This window comes from Acanthochromis polyacanthus, chromosome 9 (assembly GCF_021347895.1).
Source record: "Acanthochromis polyacanthus isolate Apoly-LR-REF ecotype Palm Island chromosome 9, KAUST_Apoly_ChrSc, whole genome shotgun sequence".
NCBI classification, from domain to species: domain Eukaryota; kingdom Metazoa; phylum Chordata; class Actinopteri; family Pomacentridae; genus Acanthochromis; species Acanthochromis polyacanthus.
Genome location: NC_067121.1, coordinates 277,039 through 299,680, shown reverse-complemented (window position 1 = coordinate 299,680; position 22,642 = coordinate 277,039). Strand labels below are relative to the sequence as shown.

At 39.2% G+C, this 22,642-nt stretch overlaps 1 protein-coding gene and 1 long non-coding RNA gene across 4 annotated transcripts in view; both read right to left on the bottom strand.

Annotated features, from left to right (window-relative positions):
* Nucleotides 1–1,370: 1,370 nt before the first annotated feature.
* Nucleotides 1,371–22,642, bottom strand: part of LOC127535595 (uncharacterized) — a 56,281-nt gene continuing 35,009 nt past the window's right edge. The window contains exons 1-3 of one of the 2 annotated variants that reach the window (XR_007944470.1): nucleotides 3,424–3,783; nucleotides 1,663–1,883; nucleotides 1,371–1,492 (exon numbers count right to left, since the gene is read on the bottom strand). This is a non-coding gene — a long non-coding RNA (uncharacterized LOC127535595). Of the gene's footprint in view, nucleotides 1,493–1,662; nucleotides 1,884–3,423; nucleotides 3,784–22,642 lie in introns of those variants that run through there. The other variant, XR_007944471.1, reaches the window with a different exon arrangement.
* LOC127535543 (uncharacterized) lies at nucleotides 3,791–11,489 on the bottom strand. Of its 2 annotated transcripts, XR_007944372.1 has the most exons (9): nucleotides 11,347–11,489; nucleotides 10,792–10,916; nucleotides 10,059–10,499; nucleotides 9,749–9,968; nucleotides 7,054–7,274; nucleotides 6,235–6,379; nucleotides 5,833–5,941; nucleotides 4,644–4,940; nucleotides 3,791–3,971 (listed from the first exon to the last, which is right to left on the bottom strand). XR_007944372.1 is itself a non-coding variant. In XM_051953858.1 (8 exons), exons 1-8 carry the CDS (start codon nucleotides 11,375–11,377, stop codon nucleotides 4,913–4,915), a joined length of 1,320 nt encoding a protein of 439 aa, XP_051809818.1. In that variant the 5' UTR covers nucleotides 11,378–11,489; the 3' UTR covers nucleotides 4,485–4,912. The 2 variants fall into 2 exon arrangements, 1 of the variants encoding a protein (XP_051809818.1); XM_051953858.1 differs by lacking the exon at nucleotides 3,791–3,971 and having other exon boundaries at nucleotides 4,485–4,940.

The window sequence follows — 22,642 nt, the reverse complement described above, 5'->3', positions numbered from 1 at the left end:
TGAAACACCCATGTTGATTCTAGCACCACTCAAGGAGAGAAATATAAGGAGACAATAGAAGGTCATACCTGCTCAATAATTGTGCGGACGTGTTCCAGTGGCATTGGCTGTTGTGAATTCCGCAAATAGTCCCACAGGCTGATGTCCAATTTTCAAACACCAGTTGCCGCTTATTTTTTATGAAGACGTCTCCTTTGTAGTCGATGATGTTTGACTGCTTCGAGTTGTGGCTCACGAGCTTTTTCATGATTTCCGCCTGTGGAGAGACAATATGTTTGCTGAGCCACAGAGTCCAATCAGTTCTTCTCAACAACTAAAAAGTACATAACATCACCAGTACCACTACTCAGAATATTGTAGTAGTACTACCTCTTTTTGAAAAATGTCTTTTTTGTGTCACTGTTCAGCTGAAATCAGTGTCTTACCTCATGGTCTAGATTGCTCCATTCGGGCACCTTTACAGCCACGTGCTCTTCGGTGTCGTTCTTCACACATTCCACCACTAATGCAAAGCCTCCATGTCCGATTTCTTTCACGAACGTGTAGCCTGTTGAGACTTCGGAACGCTGGCTTGTGGTACTCTCCTCAGAGGAAGATGAGGATGAACTTTGAATGTTCTTTTTGAGCTTGTCACAGAAGCCTGAAAGTGAAGCAGACACAAATGAGAAACATATTCTATGGATGTCTTGTTGAACCATTGGTAATCTACCACACTGTAGTGATCTCAGTTTTCAATCATATTTGCTAAATATGGAACCAATTATCATAAAACAACAGCACTGAGTGTTACAACCTGTTCTGAATTGTGTTATAAGGCATATTGGACAGTATTGCAGCAAAACTACATGGATGTTTCCTCAGAAACTCCAAAGTGTTTACTTCATTAAACAGAAGTCTGCTCTTTACAGGAGTACTGGTTGGTTTTAGTTATCCAGTTATGACCAAACCTGAACACTTCTTCTTTATCCAGGAGAAGGCGCATTGGAAGTAGTTCTTCTTCTTTGTCTTTGTCTTTCTCTGTGCCTTCTTCTTGACTTCAGTGTCTTCATCATTGTCCTTGTTGTTCTCATTGTCTTTAGCAGTGTCACTGTCCTCAAGCTTACTGCTCTTCAGGTCACTTTCATCATCAGGCAAGCCTGTCAGGTTGATTCTGTTCTCTGGATCTGCAGGCTTAACCATGATGGACACGGTGGTGGAGGGTCTAGATTCATCGCTAAAAAAGAAAACATACACGGTTGGGTTTACATCCGACAAGCAGAGAATGTAAACATGAAAATCAACAAAAGTCCATATCAGTCTTCTGTCACCTGCTGGGCTGCTAATGTCTCACAACCTGTGTACAAAGTAAACAGAAACACACTTACCAACTGCTGGTGGGGGAGCTGCTGCTGAGGTCGCTTCTAGTGATAGAGGGATGGTCGAGGATATCACTGGGGGGGGTTCTGTCCTTCTCCTTTGAGTTGTGGCTCATGGGTTTGTTCAGGATTTTCACCTGTGGAGAGACAATATGTTTGCTGAGCCACATAGTCCAATCAGTTCTTCTCAACAACTAAAAAGTACATAACATGAGCAGTACCACTACTCAGAATCTTGTCGTGGTACTACCTCTTTTTAAAACAATGTCTTTTTTGTGTCACTGTTCAGCTGGAATCAGTGTCCTACCTCATGGTCTTGACAGTTCCGTTCGGACACCTTTATGGCCTCGTGCTCTTCAGTGTTGTTTGTCATACGTTCCGGCACAAATCCACAGCTTCCATGTTCCAGGTTTTGCATCAACTTGTAGTCTTCTGGGACTTCGAAAGGATGCCTTGTAGTACTCTCCTCAGAGGAAGATGAGGATGAGGATGAACTTTGATTGTTCATTTTTATCTTGTCAAAAAAGACTGAAAGTGAAGCAGACACAAATGAGAACCATATTCTATGGATGTCTTGTTGAACCATTGGTAATCTACCACACTGTAGTGATCTCAGTTTTCAATCATATTTGCTGAATATTGAACCAATCATCATAAAACAACAGCACTGAGTGTTACAACCTGTTCTGAATTGTGTTATAAGGCATATTGGACAGTATTGCAGCAAAACTACATGGATGTTTCCTCAGAAACTCCAAAGTTTTACTTCATTAAACAGAAGAGTGGAGTTACTTACTTCACAAAAGTTTGTTTATCTAGATTTTGCTGAAATGTGGAAGTCTCTGAGTTTGGTGTTAAGCTGGTTTCACTGAACTACTCAATAAACGAATAAATAACTCAATAAAATAAATTGAAATGGTGTCTCCACTCAGAGATTTTGTGTTTGCCATGAATTCTACAATGCCTTTAAAAACAATTTAAAATTTCTCAGCATTGTTTAATTTTGAAAATGGCATTTTAAATGACTAAAACTGGCCCTGTTTTCCTCATCTATCTGCACTTAATAACTTATAGTGACATATTCTGAGTAATGTTGTTATAAATTGTTGAAATCTCTCATTTATTAGAACATTTTCTGCTCAACCATGTCTCATTTGACAGATTTTTTCTCACATAAAATACATTTCAAATATATGAAAAAGGCTAACTTTTAGAAATGTGTTCAGTATGTTTATTTACAAATCAAAATCAAATTTAAAAAATAATTGAAATTGTCACTGAAAGTCTCATCTTTGAGCACACATTACCCCAAAAAAACAATAATGCAGAAATCAACCAATGATATTTTCTGACACTTTTCTACTTTCATGCCAGGATAATACAAAATAAAACACAGAGAAGATTTTTTTAACATTAAATGCTTGGTCAGAAAAATGAAAAAGAAAATGTGATGAACTTTAGTAACTGATTGAGCAGATATGACAAGTTGTAGCACCAAAAACAAAAATATTACTGGATAGCTTAATCCAATTTCATTTTGGATTCCATGTTGCAAGTTAAGGAAACAGAATGAGCTATTACCTTACTTATTACACTTACTGAATGAATTTACTGATCAGAAAAAAGTGATCTTAACTCTTGCTCACATCAACACATCAGATTATCTTTATATTCTCCAAAATGAATATTTCCCAGTAGAAAAATCCTGCTATCCCAACATATCTATGTATTTGGTCATGGTTATAGTCAAATTATTCCAAGTTTGGAGCTTTAAAACCATATTTTGTCTTCACAAACATGTTTGTCCTGCTCTTTACAGGAGTTGGTTTTATCCAGTTATGACCAAACCTGAACACATCACTTCCCTTCCACACTGCTAAGATCTTACTTTTTAATAACAAGATGTTAAAAATTACAAGACCAGTAAAAAACTGAGTGTTACATCCTGTTCTGACTCACAGATTTCATTACAAATTGGACAGAGTTGTAGAAAAATAGATTTTAAAACTTCCTTCTGAATGTTTCCTCTGGTGTTTGCTTCATCAAGCAGAGCAGTGAAGTCACTTACCTCAAAAATGTTGGCTTCTTTGGGTTTTCTTGAAAGGTTAAAGTTGAGATTAATCTCGATGTCCTGCTCGTTTCAAGTCGTCCTGTTGTCTTGTTGAAATCTGGAAGACACTGTGCAGAACTGTCTGCACCCTGATTTAAATGCAGCACTACCTCGTTCAAATGTAAACAAAGCAGCATATATGTAATGTTGTTATTTTTTAAACTTTTAGCTGTCATATTTACTGTAAAGAAAGCACACAGTGGATAAATTTGGGTTCATGTAAAATGCTGAAACACTGGTGTAGTCATTGTATATGAGGAATATGGCTTTCCAAAGAGAACAAACTTGGAGTTAGTTGAGCCTTTGCAGAAAACATGCTGGGGGTAAATTGTGCCATCAATTATGTTGAAGTAAAATTTAAAATGTTCCATCTCATATAATGTAAGATCTGTCTCCATTTGTTCATGGATGACCTGATGGGCTGAAAGTCATTCTGTCCATCTTCATCTGCCACCTGACGTATGAACTTCCCCTTCTTTACTTCTCCTACACTGCAAAAAGTCCTCCTTCAAAAACAAGAAAAAAACCCACAAAAACAAGTGACATATTACTTAAACTAAGCAAAATTATCTGCCAACAGAACAAGAAAATTTGGCTTGTCAAGATTTTCCAAAACAAGTAAAAATATCTAACCTCAATGAAACCCAAAATACCTTAAAATTAGTATATTCTCACTAATAACAAGTGCATTTTTCTTGGAAGAAATAAAAAATATGAGAGCTCTTTTCTCAATATGTTGAAAAATATTCTGAAATGAAGCAAATGCTCGTGCCATTGTCTTGACATAATGATATGTAGTAAGCATTACATTACTTGAAAAGTTATACTAAAATCTAATTTACTTTTCTTGATGGAACGGCAACAGTTCAGAATATTTTTCTCTCTATGTAGGATAACTTTCTTAAAATTCTTAAAATGAGCCAAATGCTGTGGAATTCAAAAATGTTCATGCTTATAATCAGTGATCCTGACTACAAGAACAGTAAATGTCACTTGCTTAAATGAAGATACAAATCCAATTTCTTTTCACCTCTTTATTCTATTTAAGGTGCAATCTGTATCAAAAACATTTTACAGAAGAAAGTGCTCTGAGGAGCCCTGAACAAATGCTAAGACCTGAACAAACTGACTCATCTAACATTTTCTGGAACTACAGAACAACGTACAAGCCTACTCACTGAACTTCCTCCACTCAGCCATAGCTTTTTTATATGAAGAAGTCATGTCTTGGTCATGGATGGCATCCATGAGGACCTCTGTCTGCAGCACAGAGAGGAGTGTGGTTATGCACTTGGGGTATGTGAGGTGAAAGGTGTAGCAGCATGCCATGATGTACATCACACTGAGATGTCCTCCTTTGGGAAGATCAGCACAGGCATGGTTCCGATGGCCAGAATGCAGTTGCTCTCACAGACGATCACTACAGGGCTGGAGAGCGGTCTTGCGTTCAGGAAAGCGTTGGGGTCTTCCACAGACTGAAACACAAATAGAAATATGAGGCTAATTAAGTGTGAATTGAAGCTTATTTGTGTGTGTGTTTATGAGAGTAAACTAAATGGATATGTGGCAGGGTAGCAATGCTCGTCTTTGTCTATAATTGAAATAAAAATGAATATGTGGAAGTGACAGAAGACAAGAAAGTGTAAAAGAAACAAAGTAGTTGTGAGCCAGTGTTTATGACTTTTTATGGATGTGTGTCAAGGAGCCTACTACACAGCCTGCAACTACAGCTGTCATTCTGTTTTGCCTGACTGATGTGAGTCGTCCAGATATGTTCTTTGTAATGTTAGACATTTTTCTTTGGTCATTGCCAGGCTCTAGTAATGCAACAATATTCTTCATAAACAGCTTCACTGGGTTAAGGCAGTAAAAGCAGTCTGATGTCAAAATATTGGAAGCATTTATCATTTCTGTTTTGTGGGATCAAATACACAGGCGAGTTCAGTGATTGTTTAATTTCTGAAATGTCTTTACTCAATCCTGTCGTTTGCTTCTTTTTAGTACTTAAGAAGTGCCGTGATGTAGCTTGATAGGAGATGTCAGAATTGACCACATTATATGCCACATGACATACGATGTGCTGTAGAATACATCTCTTTCAAATTTTTTACTTCTGTGGCTGTATCACAGCTTATGTTGCAAAGAAAATGAAACTGAGCGCTTCACCCAGTTTCTTAAAGTAGGCCTATTCCTTTCTCAGTGTGGCAATATGAATGTTTTCAAAATGCAGTGGTGTGATGTATCAAAAGCAAATATTTACAATAAAAAAAAAATCAGGAGAATGTCTAAAAATGCGGTCCCTTAACAATAGAGTTTAATAGCCCTGTTGTAAAGCATGTGAAAAACTATCAAACATCATTTTTTTACCTCAAGATGTGAAGAATGGCCTCACTTGCATGCCCCAACTTCTTGGGTGGAGCAATGGGTGATGGGAAGACGTCTGGCAAAGCTTTCATCATCGCAACCCCTCGCTTTACTGTGAAAAACAAAACCACCTAATTTTATTTACTGCAGTCAGTTATTCAAAAAACAACATAAAACAGAGTAACAAGACAAGAAACAGAAGTGAGTGTGGTTGGGAGAGACTGCAAGAAGCAGTAAACTGCAGGTGGGAAAATGAAAAAAGCACATGGTAGAAGTGGTTAGGATGATTGACAAGTTATGTAAATGGAAAATACTTGGTGGATGTGTGAAACTGAGCAGCACCAGCAGCACTGACTACTGTGGTCAGCTCATGGATTCTTAAGTCATCAAATGATAAGTAATTACCTTTATCAGCCAGTGGAGGTCTCATGACTTTTTTGAAAACGCCATAAAACTGGATCTTCTCACAAAAGGTCTTCCAGCGGTTCTTCAGTTCAGGTATGAAGTGGGGGTTTCCTTGATTGAGGATCCGCTGCAGTTCATCCATTATCTACCACAAAAGGACACATAGCAAATACCTGTTAAATCAACATTCCAATCAAAATCTAGTCAAGAAAAAATGTCTGGACCCATTATGTAAAGACCAAACAAATGAATTTCCCTTCGGGGAGCAATAAAGTTCTATTCTATGTAAGTAGAAATTGCAGAGTGACCTGCTTTGTGAATTATGAAACAACTTGCGCAAAAAAGAACCTGGCCAACATCTGTCCTTAATTTAAAAAATGGAAAATGGCTAACAATCTATCATTTGTAAACTAACATACATGCAATCATCCATCCATCCTCTATACACCGCTTTATCCTCATTAGTGTCGGGGCTGACTCGGGCGAAGGCGGGGGACACCCTGGACAGGTCACCAGCCTGTCACAGGGCTACATATACAGACAGACAATCACACGCACATTCACACATCTATGGACAATTTAGAGTAACCAATTAACCTCAGCGTATTTTTGGACTGTGGGAGGAAGCCAGAGTACCCGGAGAAAACCCACGCATGCACAGGGAGAACATGCAAACTCCATGCAGAAAGATCCCAGGCCGGGATTTGAACCGGGGATCTTCTTGCTGCAAGGTGAAAGTGCTAACCACTACGACACTGTGCAGCCCCACATACAATCATATTAAACATAAATCAACTTAAAATGATTTCATTTGCTTACATGATCCACTTCTCTGAAGCAGGGATATGCTTGAAGAATCTTGGTAGGTCTGTCGTGCTCCTTCAGAACATCAGAGTCGATGTAAGCCCGTCTTGCTTGGTATTCCAGGTCCAACAGCTGGGCAACATCCTTCTTGTTGGGCCTGGGCTTGGATTTGTATAGCTCCTGCAGAACTTTGTAGTGTCTGGCCTGGTTCTGTGGGCTGTCAGTAGTTTCAGGCCCTATTGTTGAAATGAAATTATGATTACTGTTTCACTTTCTGCCATTACAGTTTGAAGAAACATACAAATATTCAAAGTTACTGACTTTTAGTTTAATCATTTCAATGTTTGTATCTAAAACTAAACCATGTATAAATGACTTCTAAAAAGAAATGTGACAGTACATCCGCAACAACTCACCACACTTTCTCACAACTCAACTCTATATGGAGTAGATGTTTATTGATGGAGCAAGACTGCAAAGGCTCTGGAATTCCTGAGCTGATCAAAACTCAGATAAGCTGTCCCTCTCTCCAGCACTGACCAACACCCATCTCTATAGGAGGATTGAGACATTTGTATTTCTGTAGGTTTTCATTCACAGAAGGATGGAGCTCCTGTGAACATTTAAACCCCTGGAATAACTTCTTCTTTTTAAAAGACAATGACTTTCAATTATATGCTATGGATGTTTGTTTAATGAACTTTCATGCTAAAATCCCTTTTCAGCTTCAGGAGACCCTCAGCCGGAGACGTCTCTGCCTTCCACAGATCAGATAACAAGTCGTAAAACTTTATGGCTGAAGGCTGGAGTCACCCTCTCACTCTCTTTGACTGAAACAAAGAGACTGGAACTGAACTTACAAAACCTTGCCAAATTAATATTTCTGGAATGTATTTTGTGTTTACAGAATTACCAATGTCAGTGGAAATCATTCATCATTAACATGTCCGAAAATCAAGATTCTATCTTTCACAGAAGCTGATTTATTAATTTGTGATGTTTAATCTGATTCCTTCTTTATTACTCCATTTAGGTTGAATGATGACCGTTGTATTTACCTGTTACCAAATCTCTGACTTGTTATATTTTCACTGTGATACATATTTTTAATGTCATAAACATAAACATATAGTTATGAATGAAATGATTCACATCATATGAACATATGTATTAATCTACACATTTCACTTTCACACAACTGAATATGGTGGGATAGACAGATCGTGTTTTGCGCGTTTAATATCATATTTTAATCCATTCTGGACTCCTCTTTCTTCTCTACTCTGTGAGAACAAAGAGATTCCAAATTCCACCAGACTCGCGCCTAAAAGTTCTCTCTCTCCGCCCAGGTCCTCCCCTTAGCTGGACCCACAGATAAAGTCAGCCGTAGCCCACATCATCTCTCTTACCGCTCTTACTCTTTTGCCCGCTTCACTTCCCTTTCTTCACTACCTGAGGAATCCATAACAGAGATTCCCATTATTTTCTTACCTAAAGCGCGTTTTTCCTATCTTCGAAATTCCCTCACCATCTAAGTTTGTTAACTATTTATCTCTTAATATTTTTGTAACTTAAGGAGACATTTTGCTCAATTTTAAACCAACGTTATTCGTTTTAATCTGAAGAACAGATTCAGAACCAGCATTTATTTTTCTTAATTTTGACCGTTTTTCATCAACACCCGTTTTTCTTGGCTAAAGCCTGAGAACCATCATTTTTAAGCACTCAGCTGAGAACTCCGGAGACCTGCTGGATCAGGTCTTTGCATAGAACCGATCAACCCGCGGCAGGACATCCAGGCGGCCATAACGACGACACACCGCTCCGAACCTGCCAGTCCAGACGGTTGTGCGGCTAATCTGAAGGCCCTGCACGTCCCAGTCCATGACGGTTCACTTCAATAACTCCAGCTGAGTTTGCTCTGATTCCATTCTATGGGTGATGTACTAACCGCTTGGTCATTTAATTCACTTCATCAATTTATTCTTTTACAAATCATTAGAATTCTTAATCCAAATTACCGGTTACCTCGTCAGGTTAGCTCTGGCTAATCCTCACCATATTTCCTTCTCTCTCACACCTACTTCCACATCCCTCACACAAGCACGCACACACACACACTCCCACATTCCACACACACATGTAGTCCTGCACGCACACACACACACACACACACACACCATATCTACATTGTACATAGTTCACTTGTCATTATTTTCATAGAATAGTTTATTAAATACCTCATTTTAGATCAAACTACAGTCTTGTGTTTCTTTGTGTAGAATGTGGTCAATTTAACCGAGGATTCAAGACTTTTTGATATGAGATTGATCAAAATTTTTATGAATATTAATTTTTTTTAGTGAAATTAATATTTTTCCCTAGAGATCTAGGGTGGTGCCCCAATTATTAATAACGAGAGCAATAAATCATAACGTAGTACTGCTACATTGATAATAAAATACAATATTTCTTTAGCATATTCCAGTGAAGTAATAGTTACGAGTCTGAAGTCTTAAGTCAGCAGGAGTATTCTCTCTCTTTCTCTCTCTGCTCTTTCCAGCTGATCCACCAGAACCAGACTGAGCTAAAGCTGCTACCATGAAAAGATAATCTTGATGATTAATGATTAATACCTTAAAGGCACTCCCCCTTTTCAATACTTGTAGCAATTTTAATACAAAAACACAATCTCAGTATGTGTTCTTACCATCCACCTGTTCAGCCTCCAGGGAAGTGCCTCCAGACTGCGGTGATGTTTCCAAGCTCAAAGTTGAAGCATTGGACCCGCTGTCATCAGTGGGTGACCCATGGCTGCTGCTCTCAAAGCTGATGGCCAGTCGCCTCTTTCTTGAAGGAGTTGCTCCCTGCTTCTTTTTGGGGGTTGTCACATTTTGGACCCTTCTCAAAAGCTGCTTCTTCACAGATTCCTGACAAAAACATGGAACATAAAAATCACATTGATCGTAATGAAATTACGGCATAAAAGCTCCGATCCCGAATAAAGCATATCCTCCTACCCACTCAGCTCCACTGGCTGCAGACCTGTCCCGCAGCATTGGGTAGTATACAATCAGACGCTGAGCCATCGCAGTTAGCTCACGGCTACTTGGATATCGGAAGTCATCGCCTGCAGCTCTCTTTATGGCGATCATGCTTGTTACTGTGTTCCTTATTATGCGACAGCGAAGCTCTTTGGAGAGTGTGAAGTCTTCTTCTTGTCCAGCACGCTGTTTTTCAAAAAAGGTGGTTCTTGACAGCTCCAGCTCTGTGTCTGTGTATACAACATATTGTGGACTTTGAAGCTGTACAGTTCTGCTGGCACTGTCTCCTGGCTTTGAAGAGGGGACAGGTGCAGGGAAGGAAGAAGGAGTGGACAAAGCGTTTGGGGTAGTTGGAATTGTGGCACCATCATAAGTTCCAGAGGAGGTGCCTGGGTGAGGCTGCTCCAGTTCTTCACACTGAAAAACACAAAAATTGATCTCACAGTAATTGTAAGTAGTGCACTACAAGCAACAACACCAAAAAGGAAATGTTTCTGTCAGGTTTTGCAGGATTGGGCCAAAATGCAGTTACAATCAAACAGGTAGCAAAGAACAAATAGGAAGACTAGAGAAAGTTAGGAAGAATAGACACTACAAAATAAAACAGAAAAACGAACAGGGAACAAAAGACACAGAGCATGACAGTTTCACTGAAATTGTAAATCACAGCATAGTTTAATGTCCACACAACGTTAAAATCGGATATCACCTCATTTTCACCATGAGTGGTCCTCCAAATGGCTTTCCTTCGGAAAAAGTGCTCAGGCCCCGGAAAGAGGTCACGCAAGTCCACCTTAGACAGACTGGGAAGCAATTCTGTGCTAATATTAGCAGCTGAAAAACACATACAATCACACTGTAAATATACAGTATGAGGTCATAACCTGGTTAAGTCAGTGGTGGCAGCACAGAAGCACAGCTTAAGCAGGAACATATATCTACATTTAGCTAAAGTCTAACCATGATTTTGAACCCAGCCGCGCGCGCGCGCGCGCCTCCCCTACCAACCCTCCGCAACCATTCTAACGTGCAACACAAAACATGCTAAAGCTAAAGTTAATAGCTGCCTAAAAGTTGTTCCTTCTGTTTCTGACAATAAAATAATATAAACTATTTTTACGGCAAGACTTTTCGTGTAGCTGTTCACTGTTTCTAGCCCACATTTGGCTAGAAGGTCAGTTTGTTCAAACTAGCATGTGAGGACTTAGCTAACTTCACAATTAGCTGACCATGCAAAGACATGTAAAAGCAAATTAACCATTACCTTTCAATACTGCAACTGTTGTAGGATCCATGCCTGAAAAAGCATTTCGAGTTTCATCCGTGGCGTAGTCAGTTTATAGGATTTCCAACAGTCTTGCAAACGGCAGAATTGTGCACAGGTAGCCTGCTGCAACTGACCCACTGCAGACTCCAGTTGTCGGACTCTTTCTGGCCGTTCCATTTGGAATGTACCATGTCATAAAATGGGGGGGGCATACATGTTGTACGAGGGGAGAATGTTTGAACTAATGCAGTCATAATTTGAAATTCATACAGTATATTGAAAAAAATATTACTGCATGCACTTAATTCCATAAATTACATTATAAATACGAATAAAAACATTTAAAAAAATCTTAATTCATAGAAGTCCCCTATGCTGCTAGATAATGTGGTCAACAGGCCGTTGTTTTACGTAATTTTCCCATCTCTTTCAGAGACTGCAGAAGAAATTTTACCTTCCTGTAGGACTTAAAAATCATTTTTGAAAACTTGTTGATGGCTCCCATTTAAAATTGTGTCTCTGATTTTCAGAGATACCAAATGCATTGCAGGTTGTTCTGTACAAAGATGAAATAGAGGTCTGTAATACACTAAGATCATTTGCATGAGACCCTAGCAAACGTAAATCCAAAATACAGGTTTAATAATTGTAATAAATGGCAATACTTGCATAATTCAGAAATCAATGATCCTTGCATACATAGTGATTGGTAATATGCCAGAATGTGGATGAGTCAAAAATGTATGTCTTGTTGATTCTCTGCTTTATTGTTTGTAATACCAACTATTTCAAACTATACACTTTGATAGAAAAGTCATCGCATATCAAGTTCAGATCCCATACCTTGCAAAGGCTACTGAGTCAGTGGATGCTGAAAAGCTGGTGGATTATACCTCTCATTACACAATCAGCAGCAAGAGTCATACCTTTGTACAGGTAAAATACCATCTTGCGGATGTAATAGAATTATGCAACAGTGAAAAATAACTCGCAGTGCTCCCCAGATGTCACATGCTTTTAAAGCTGCCCTGTAATTTGGAAGCACTTATCTGAATGTACATGAACTATTTCTGATTGAAATTGTTTGAATGTTCCATGTTAAATGTTTAAATATTAACTATCAGTTTACAGTACTGTTCCAACTGTACTAATATTTAAGTACATATTTTTATTGTGGCTGCACAGCGGTGTAGTGGTTAGCACTTTCGCCTGCAGCAAGAACGTCCCGGTTCAAATCCCGGGGTGGGCCTGGGATCTTTCTGCATGGAGTTTGCATGTTCTCCCTGTGCATGCATGGGTTTTCTCTGGGCACTCCGGCTTCCTCCCACAGTCCAAAAATATGCTGAGGTTAATTGGTTACTCTAAATTGTCCGTAGGTGTGAATGTGAGTGTGATTGTTTTCTGTATATGTAGCCCTGTGACAGACTGGCGACCTGTCCAGGGTGTCCCCTGCCTTCACTCAAGTCAGCTGGGATAGGCTCCAGCACCCCCGCGACCCTAGTGAGGATAAAGAGGTGTATAGAGAATGGATGGATGGATATTTTTATTGTTGCATAGATAACTAAACAGTAGATTTCATTTGGCTGTGATGTGTTTTAATTATTTGGAGGGATACAGTCGTGTCAAAGTCATGATTTCTTATTTCATGCTTGAAATAAGAAATTATGACTTTGAAAAAGAAGTTTTGTACTTGTGGATGTTGATGAAGCAGCTTTGTAACAGTTAATATTCTAGTTTCAAGCATGTATTACTCAATATAAGCCATAAAATCTCAGTAACAAGCTGTAATATCTTACTAAGATAATTTAGGACCAAAACACTTAAAACAAGTAAAACACTCTTACATAAAATCTGCGTAGTGAGAAAAATTATCTTATCAGACAAAAAATAAGCAAATATCACCCTAATTTGAGATATTTAATCTTACTTAGATTTCAGTTTTTGCAGTGTACAGAATTATTATATAGTCTACCTGATATTCGACCAGCGAAGTATTTAAATTAGACAAATCTAATAAATAGCATATGAAACACTTCTTGTTGTGCTGTCAAGAAGAGCTTCAGGAATCATAAGGGGAATTATTTAGCTTGAAAGGTTATGTATAAAATTGAGGTAGCTGGAATCTATACAAGTTAGGGACCAAGATGTGAACAACAAAACAATTGAGGCACTGAACTTATATTTATGTACATTTATTAAACTAAACTAAACAATAACAACAACAATAACACACATTAAGACGAACAACGACAACACAAAACGAATAAGATGGTGAGATGTGAATGATGGGAAAAGGGAAGGAAGAGAACACAATATTTCAACGTAACACTGGGATTAATATTACAATTGAAATATGGAGTTCTGAGGGAAAAGGGATAAATAGACCACACCTGAAAGCAGCCGTCAATTTGATAGTAGGCTTATTTGTGAGCCTGTAAATTTTATCTTTGAAAAGAGAATTTGAGAAAGTTGCACCAAGTTCCAGTGACTGAAAGGTACTTGCGTGCCGTGATGATGATCGGTCGACCTTGGTTGATGTGGGTCGGAACAACGGTGGACAGAGTGGAGCCTCAGAGTGATGGATAGCAAGGTTGACTTCAAAATTCAGGAGAACTCAGGAAAATTCAGGAGAACTCAGGAGAACTCAGAGTGGTGCTTTCAGGAGAACTCAAAAGAACTCACAAAATTCAGGAGGACTCAAAATGGTGGTTTCAGATGTGGTCTTTTAAAGGGGTGCCTTTGCATATCATTAACTCAGCAGGGGTCTGGTACATCCCCTGTCAGTGGGGCCTGATGTCCAGATGTCCCTCACAGAGTTACATTGTCAGGTAATTTCTGTAACTTTCAAAAATATTGAAATTTGGTGAACATGGTTTTTCTAGGAGCATTACTGATAGATAGCTGATTAAAATGACACCAAACATGCTCATATGTGATCGGCAGACATGTTAAAATTATGACATTGATACTAATCAGGAGGAATAAAATATTAAAAGTAAGGCAAGAGGTAGATTAATCACAAAGTCATTGAAAAGTTCACTTGTTTGGTGAAATGGATGTACATAAAGGGAGTTTTGTAAAGAATTGGGAGATGATTGTCTTTGTTAGCTTTGAGATAAGTCCAGAGTTCCTTTGTTTGTGAATGGAATGTCTTTGAAGTGTTTCTCCAGGTTTCTGAGCTTCCCCTCTTCTGTGATTCAGGAATCAGTCAGAATTTTATTGCCCTCAATTTGGTTCCTTTGAAGGCTTGGTGGTACTTGGGTGTTTTGAGCCAGTCTCTTGCTAAGACAAGTCCAATACACATCCTGGAGGTCTGTATTGGGGGGAATCCTTTAAAGTCAGCTCTCGGCCTCGCTTCCTGCTGACTTGGTTCTTCTCACATCCATGCCAGACATGTCCCACATCTGGCGTGGTGTCCTGGTGTCCCTCTTGCTTCGCTGATCAAAAGGGGAGCCTAGTGTCCACTGTGGCTGTGAAGGTGTTAAATCTGTTCTTGTCATGTTCCACTGCTGATAATGGCTGGTCGATCCTACACCAGAGATGATGGTTTGGAATGTAGATTGAGTGGTACGTTGAGAACTTTGCCTCCCGGCTCAACTCCCTCTTCATCATGACGGTCCAGTACAATGCCCACAACACTGCTAGCTGGGCAGCTTAGCGATATGATGGGGACCGACTTGACAAAAGTGTCAAACTTTGTGAGGCAATTCTGTAGACCCTACTTATTAATTTTTTGCTCGGCCCCATCAAATTTGGCCAATGGGACCCAGTCACGTGACGTCATCAATTTTTCCATAGCATTAATAGAGGAAAATACTGCATATACATGTCTAAGCAAGATGTTTTAAAAAAATTAAAGGCAATATGATCAATTCAATGAATAAAATCAGAAAAGGATACATTTCAAATATTTTTTTAATCAATAAACATTCCTATTTTGCGAGATATTTGTTTACGGTTTGACAAAACTCGAAAATAAGGCCAAAAAATCATGTCGCGACATTGTACGTAACTTGCTTCCATAGTGAACATGACAATTAAACATTAATTTGTTTCAGAAATATTAGTGTTTATAACTGCTTATTCAGCCCCTTAAAGTTTTCAACATTTAGGAAAACGTCTTTAAAGCAATTCTGGCATGTACATCGGCAACCGCAGCTGGTACGAGTATGTGGATATCCATTGATCTATTTGTCACAGCTGCACTTGCACCGTCTTGTGCATTCCCATCCACCTTTCCTGCAACCACATCTGGTGCCACATCCTCTTGCACCCTTGCATGCACATTTGACTCGTTAACTGCAAGCTTCAGATGTCAATTTTTGAGAGTTCCAACTTCCATCCATCCATTCTCCAAACACCGCTTTATCCTCACTAGGGTCATGGGGGGTGCTGGAGCCTATCCCAGATGACTCGGGTGAAGACAGGGGACACCCTGGACAGGTCACCAGTCTGTCACAGGGCTACATATACAGACACACAATCACACTCACATTCACACCTACGGACAATTTAGAGTAACCAATTAACCTCAGCATGTTTTTGGACTGTGGGAGGAAGCCGGAGTGCCCAGAGAAAACCCACGCATGCACAGGGAGAACATGCAAACTCCATGCAGAAAGATCCCAGGCCCACCCTGGGATCCGAACTGGGGACCTTCTTGCTGCAAGGCAAAGTGAAAGTGCTAACCACTACGCCGCTGAGCAGCCCGAGTTCCAACTTGCCACTTACTATTTCATCATTTCCATCTAACGGCGATTTTCCCCAATTCTCGGAGTGCGAAACCTCAAAAATTGCATTTTGCCATGTAGATGCTGTCAGTAGGCGGCTCAGAGGCCTGGTGGTTAGCACTTTTGCCTTGCAGCAAGAAGATCCCTGATTCGAATCCCGAAAAAATGTCACACTTTCGTCAGATCTGTCCCCATCCGGTCAAAAAATCGACGTAAGCTGCCTAACTATGCAGATGCAGCACCAGTCCACCTGTCCATCTCACGCCCCACTCTCCATCACTGGAGGACAAAATCTTGACCCAAAAAGGATTTTACTGTTGAAGCTTCTCCCATCATCTTCTGAGAAAGTAGGAGGAAGAGTTTGGCTTTCCAATCAATGACCATAAGAAATAAAATGGTGAGTCTTGAAAGTGATTTAAAAGCAATGCAACAGGAAATCTAAAAGAATTACTGAGTTTCATGTGTTTGTGTCTAAAGCTGTAAAATATCTTCATGTGTGGTTTTGGTGTTGAGAACATCCAGTGATATGAGAGGAGGAACATGTTGAGGGAGGAGCAACTCTGTCAAAGAGCAGAACAGAAAAGGACTCCCACTGTCACATACATTCAGTCTGTAAACCAAACATAACAGATAGTGTGTGGAAGATGCTGTCACTGCATTACTGTGTCATGTTTCCTTTGTTTGTGATCACACTGAAAGGTAGGTTACAGCAGGAAGAAGAAATGTCTTCAATGGTCTGATTACAAGAAATCATTCGAACAGATTTATAGCAAACAATAAATAATATGGTCTTTAACAACACTTATCTCTTAATCCTTTAGGTGTCAGCTGTCAACAACTGACTTTGGTGAAGGATGAAGAGTCCAGTTTAGAAGGCAGCACTGTGACTCTGACCTACAAATATTCTAAAACCATAGATGCTACTGATTATTTCTTCTGGTATCGACAGCATCCAGCAAAACCTCCAGAGTTTCTAATCTTCAGCTCTGGAAACCAAAAGGCAACATCAGCTAGAATGTCTGTTCCTGTGAATGATGATAAAAACCAGATCAGTATGAAAATCTCCTCTGCTGTAGTGACAGACTCTGCTGTGTACTACTGTGCTGTGAGGCCCACAGTGACAGGAAACAGTAAAACTCTGTACAAAAACCTTTGGAGCAAAGACAACAGAAAACTCCACAACATCCACGAGAGGGAGACACACTCTGTTAAAGCTCTGATTTGTGACTTGTTGGACTGATGACAAAAACAACAGAGAAATGAAGCAGCAAAGATCAGAGACAGAGCTGCTGTGGAAACACAAAACACTTTGATTGGCTGAACTGAAAAAAAATGATTTCAAGAGGTAATGGCCCCGCCCACTGAACTTCAGCTCATCCACTCACATTATTTCTTCCTCATTGTGCTGCAGTGGAAGAACATTGTTCATCTGATGTGTGTCTGACTTTAATAACTCCAAAGACATGTTGCTTTACCTCTTTTTGTTTTCATCTCACTTCATAGGTGAGTTTATGAACACATGAATTTCTCTTTAACCTGCTGTGTTCATGTTCACAGTTGAAATCACTCAATATTCTGTCTTTGTCATCAAGTTGTGTACAATCTAGTTGTGATCTGAGCTCCAGTTGAGCTGTTTGTGTCCACAGAGTAACACTGTACAGGTGACATTTTCCACTGTCTTCTCCTCTCAGCCTCATGGACAATGTGAGTCTGATGGCTTCATTTTCTCTACTTTTTCCAGGACTAAAAGCTGAAGACACAATCTCTCCTGTACAAGATGAAGTCAGTGGAACAGAAGGAGAATCTGTCACACTCAGGTGTAACTATCAGACAGAGTATGATTATCCTATCCTTTACTGGTACAAACATAATTCTGACCTTCAGCCTCCTCAGTTTATTCTCTGGAAGAAAGCAAAAAGTTGGACAGGTGATCATATTCCTGATAGTCGATATGAATCCCAAACAACAGATACATCAACTACATTGACCATCAATCAGCTAACCCTGGCAGACACAGCTCTCTACTACTGTGCTCTAGAGACACAGTGATACAAAGTGTAGCAGAGGCTGTACAAAAACCTGAACACAGATATGAGACTCCTCTTCAAAGAGGAGGGAAGTGGTATTGAGAGCACAGCTTCATATCAGATGGATTGTGCTAATTCCTGTTTTCTCACAGTCACTGTGGTTACAGCTGCTGATGAAACACTGTGGGAGGATTGACAGGAGCAGAAGATGCAACATCAACCATAAACACACCACAGGAAAGTTTAAACACAACATAGAAAATAAAGAAAAGAGAAAGTTGACAAAAACCAATAATGAGAAAAATTCATATTATATCTGAATAAGATTCACCAGGATAATTGTTGGTAAATTTTGAGCTTTTTGGGTCATATCAGACATTGTGTTCAGAGGATAGCAAACATTGCACATCATCACAAACACACCATCTCCCCTGTGCATGGTGGTGGCAGCATCATGTTGTGAGAATGCTTCTCAGCAGCAGGTTCATAATGCCTCATGAAGGTAAGAAAAGTAAAATGAAAATAGTAAAGTGAAGAAAATTTGCATGAACAACCAGCAACCTGGTTGTGATTCTGCTGAGTACCACAGCTCACAGAAACATGAAACACCAAACTCAGCCTGACATACAAGTTTGATTTGACTTAACTGTCATGTAAAAGCAGCTCTCTGCAAATGTTGGATTGAAACATTGACCTGCCTTGAAACTAACTGTAAGGATCATTCCAGAATTGGAGGACATTTTACATCCCACACATCAAATTTCAAATAATCCATGTACAAAATACTAAAACATGCAGTTGTTGTGTAAATGTACTTGTCCGGAGACCAAATCTTTAAAAAAAACTAGGAGAAAAGAATGTTTGAAAATATTTTATAAAATTTTAAAGAAGTCTGGATTCCCTCCTAAAAATCAACTTTTCTCTTGTCCCACCCTGCTGATGACCAACGTGAATCTCAACTAAAACAGTTAAAATGAAATTTATATTTAATTCTGGGAGAATTATTTTCATGAACATAATATTTTAAACCATTATTATTCTGTATGGAATGTGTGTCCCGCAGAACCTTTTTAGCTGGCAGAAGAAGAAAAAGAAAACAGTAAATTACTTGAATTGATATCACCAAACAGTTTTCCTAAACAATAGATACAACAAAGCTACGTCCTCTCTTCTATTTTTCATATTTTCATGACATTATCAGCCTTTACTGAATGTTTTACTCTACCTCATACATCCCTGTTATGCATATTATCAGGATAAAACTAATTCTTTTCACTCTTTTATTTACTTTATTCCATCAATGAGTTGGTCCTTTTGCTCAGCAGTAACAGCTAGTTAATAATGTTTAACTTCTACTCTCAAGAAAAAGTGAACAATAGCATGGATTAGCAACTCTGTTACTGTGATTAGGTCAGGGTTAGCAAACAACAAATAAAACATGCAACAAAAATGTTGCCATTGATGGTTAAGCTGAGCCATTCAAGCCTTTGATAGTTTATTATCTATTATTGATAAATATGCAGCAGAACATAGTAAAAGAGAAGGCGTATTTTTCAGAAATTTTAAAGCCCAAATGTCCTTCAATTCTTGAATGACCCAAAAATCAATGAGTGTAAAAGAGAAATCGAGAGTCTCATGAAACAAGGGGTTGGACATCAACACACTCCATCATACAGTGACTTCATGAGGAGGAGGGTCTTCCTGTACAGATGTTGGAGCCCAGCTGTCTCCATCACAAACTCTGCAGACTCCACAAAGTTCAGTTTGAGGATCACTGAGTGTTTTTGGTTAGAACATGATGCTCTTCATTCCAGTGCTGCTCCTTCATATATTCACTGGTAAGTCACATTTTAACTCGTCTCTTTCAGCCTGTTAGTTTCTGCTCACAATAAGAGGTAGGTGACATATTTAACATGAACAGAGTTTCACTGAGAAAAACTAGTAGATCACAAAGTTCCATCTATTCTACATGGAATCGAACTCTTAACAGCTGCTGATTGCTCTCATTTAATCAATCATCTTTATTGATTCATGTTTTTCTCTGCATGTTGTGTTCTTCTCCAGAGTGTAAAGGAGAAGACAAAGTGATGCAGCCATCAGGAGATGTCATTGCTGCTGAAGGAGACACAGTTACCGTACACTGGATTGTACTTTTGAAACAACTGCTTCAAATCCTGATTTGTTCTGGTACAAACAAGAACTAAATAGCTTTCCTGTGTACATTTTAAGACGTGATATTTATGGAACCGGAGAAAATGCTGCAGAGTTCCAGAAAGACAGATTTGATGCTAAAATCAACAAACCATCATTTCCTCTGAAGATCCAGAATCTTCATCTGTCAGACTCTGCTGTGTACTACTGTGCTCTGAGGCCCACAGTGACAGGAAACAGTAAAACTCTGTACAAAAACCTTTGGAGCAAAGACAACAGAAAACTCCACAACATCCACTAGAGGGAGACACACTCTGTTAAAGCTCTGATTTGTGTCTTGTTGGACTGATGACAAAGACAACAGAGAAATGAAGCAGTAAAGAGATGCTGCAGAGTATTTGAGGGGAAAAACTTTACCCACATCAGAACTGTTCATTAAAAATTTCAGCACTGAACATTTTGTCCATGATGATACTTTTTCAAACTACAGCAACATAATGTACAGTAAAATTCATTTTAATCGTTTCTTAATTGCTGTCATATTCTTGTCATCCTGCTCCTCATCTTGTCAGTGGTGAATCCTGCCACCATTTACCATCAGATCAATCATTCCAGTGGTCTCATCTGATCATATCTGTTGTTTCCAATGGATCTTATGTTGTCATCTATCTTAGATCCAAATACAATGAAGAAGATCAGACAAAACAAACTGACATTAACTCCAACACAGACATTGCAATGGGTCTTCAAAAGTTATTTCAGCAAATGAATGAAATGTGAATCCACTGAGGAATGAGCCTCATGTGTTGTTAAATCTCAACATGAAGACACCATGGAAGCACCCATAAACACCAGTTTATATGGTCCTACAAATACGTCCACATCACCATTGTGGCATGTCTAAACAGCAAAACACTGAACCGTCACATTATGATACCTGGGATACATCAAATTTTAAAGATCTGTGAGACTTCTGAAGTTCATGGAATGGGAGCAAAGATTGGTCTTTCTTGAAGACAATATCGACACATTCATATATGTACACACCGACATAAACATTGGCACCAGAGGTCAGAATCTTTTATCCTGGAACCTCTTCAGTTTCACATATGCATGTTTCTGTTTGGTGATGTTCTCAGGAAATATGCAGACGACACAAAGTTGTACATGTTACTCTCCTCCAGTGATTTAAAGTTAGTGAGTGAATGAGGTCATCAGCAGAGACAAACAGTCTGTTAGTCAGAGCTGTGAGAGGAAGGAGGAAAGGATGAAGGGAGGAGCTAAACTGGGACTCAAGTACAGAAAAGACACAAACTTTCACAGTGGAGTTTGATCCAAGAACAGACAGATTGTCTTCATCTTCAAGATGCTGTCAGTGAACTTCAGTCTGTTTGTCACTTTGTTTGTGCTCACAATAAGAGGTAGGTGACATATTTAACATGGACAGAATTTCACTGAGAAAACCTAGTGGATCAAAAAGTTCCGTCTATCCTACATGGAATAAAACTGCTTCCAGCTGCTGATTGATCTCATTTAGTTCTTTGTCTTCATTGATTCATGTCTTTCTCTGCTTGTTCTGTTCTTGTCCAGAGTATAAAGGAGAAGACAAAGTGATGCAGCCATCAGGAGATGTCATTGCTGCTGAAGGAGACACAGTTACACTGGATTGTTCTTTTGAGAGCAGCGATCCAAGTCCAAGTTTGTTCTGGTATAAACAGGAAGTACGTAGCATTCCAAAATACATTTTAAGACGTGGTGGTTATGGAAGTGATAATGCCCAAGAGTTCAACAAGGACAGATTTGATGCTGAATTCAACAAGCCATCAGTTCCTCTGAAGATCCAGAAGCTTCAACTGTCAGACTCTGCTGTGTACTACTGTGCTCTGAGGCCCACAGTGACAGGAAACAGTAAAACTCTGTACAAAAACCTTTGGAGCAAAGACAACAGAAAACTCCACAACATCCACTAGAGGGAGACACACTCTGTTAAAGCTCTGATTTGTGACTTGTTGGACTTAAGACAAAGTCAACAGAGAAATGAAGCAGCAAAGATCAGAGACAGAGCTGCTGTGGAAACACAAAACAATTTGATTGGCTGAATGGAGTCAAAAAATGATGTCAAGAGGTAATGGCCCCGCCCACTGAACTTCAGCTCATCCACTCACATTATTTCTTCCTCATTGTGCTGCAGTGGAAGAACATTGTTCATCTGATGTGTGTCTGACTTTAATAACTCCAAAGACATGTTGCTTTACCTCTTTTTGTTTTCATCTCACTTCATAGGTGAGTTTATGAACACATGAATTTCTCTTTAACCTGCTGTGTTCATGTTCACAGTTGAAATCACTCAATATTCTGTCTTTGTCATCAAGTGTGTACAATCTG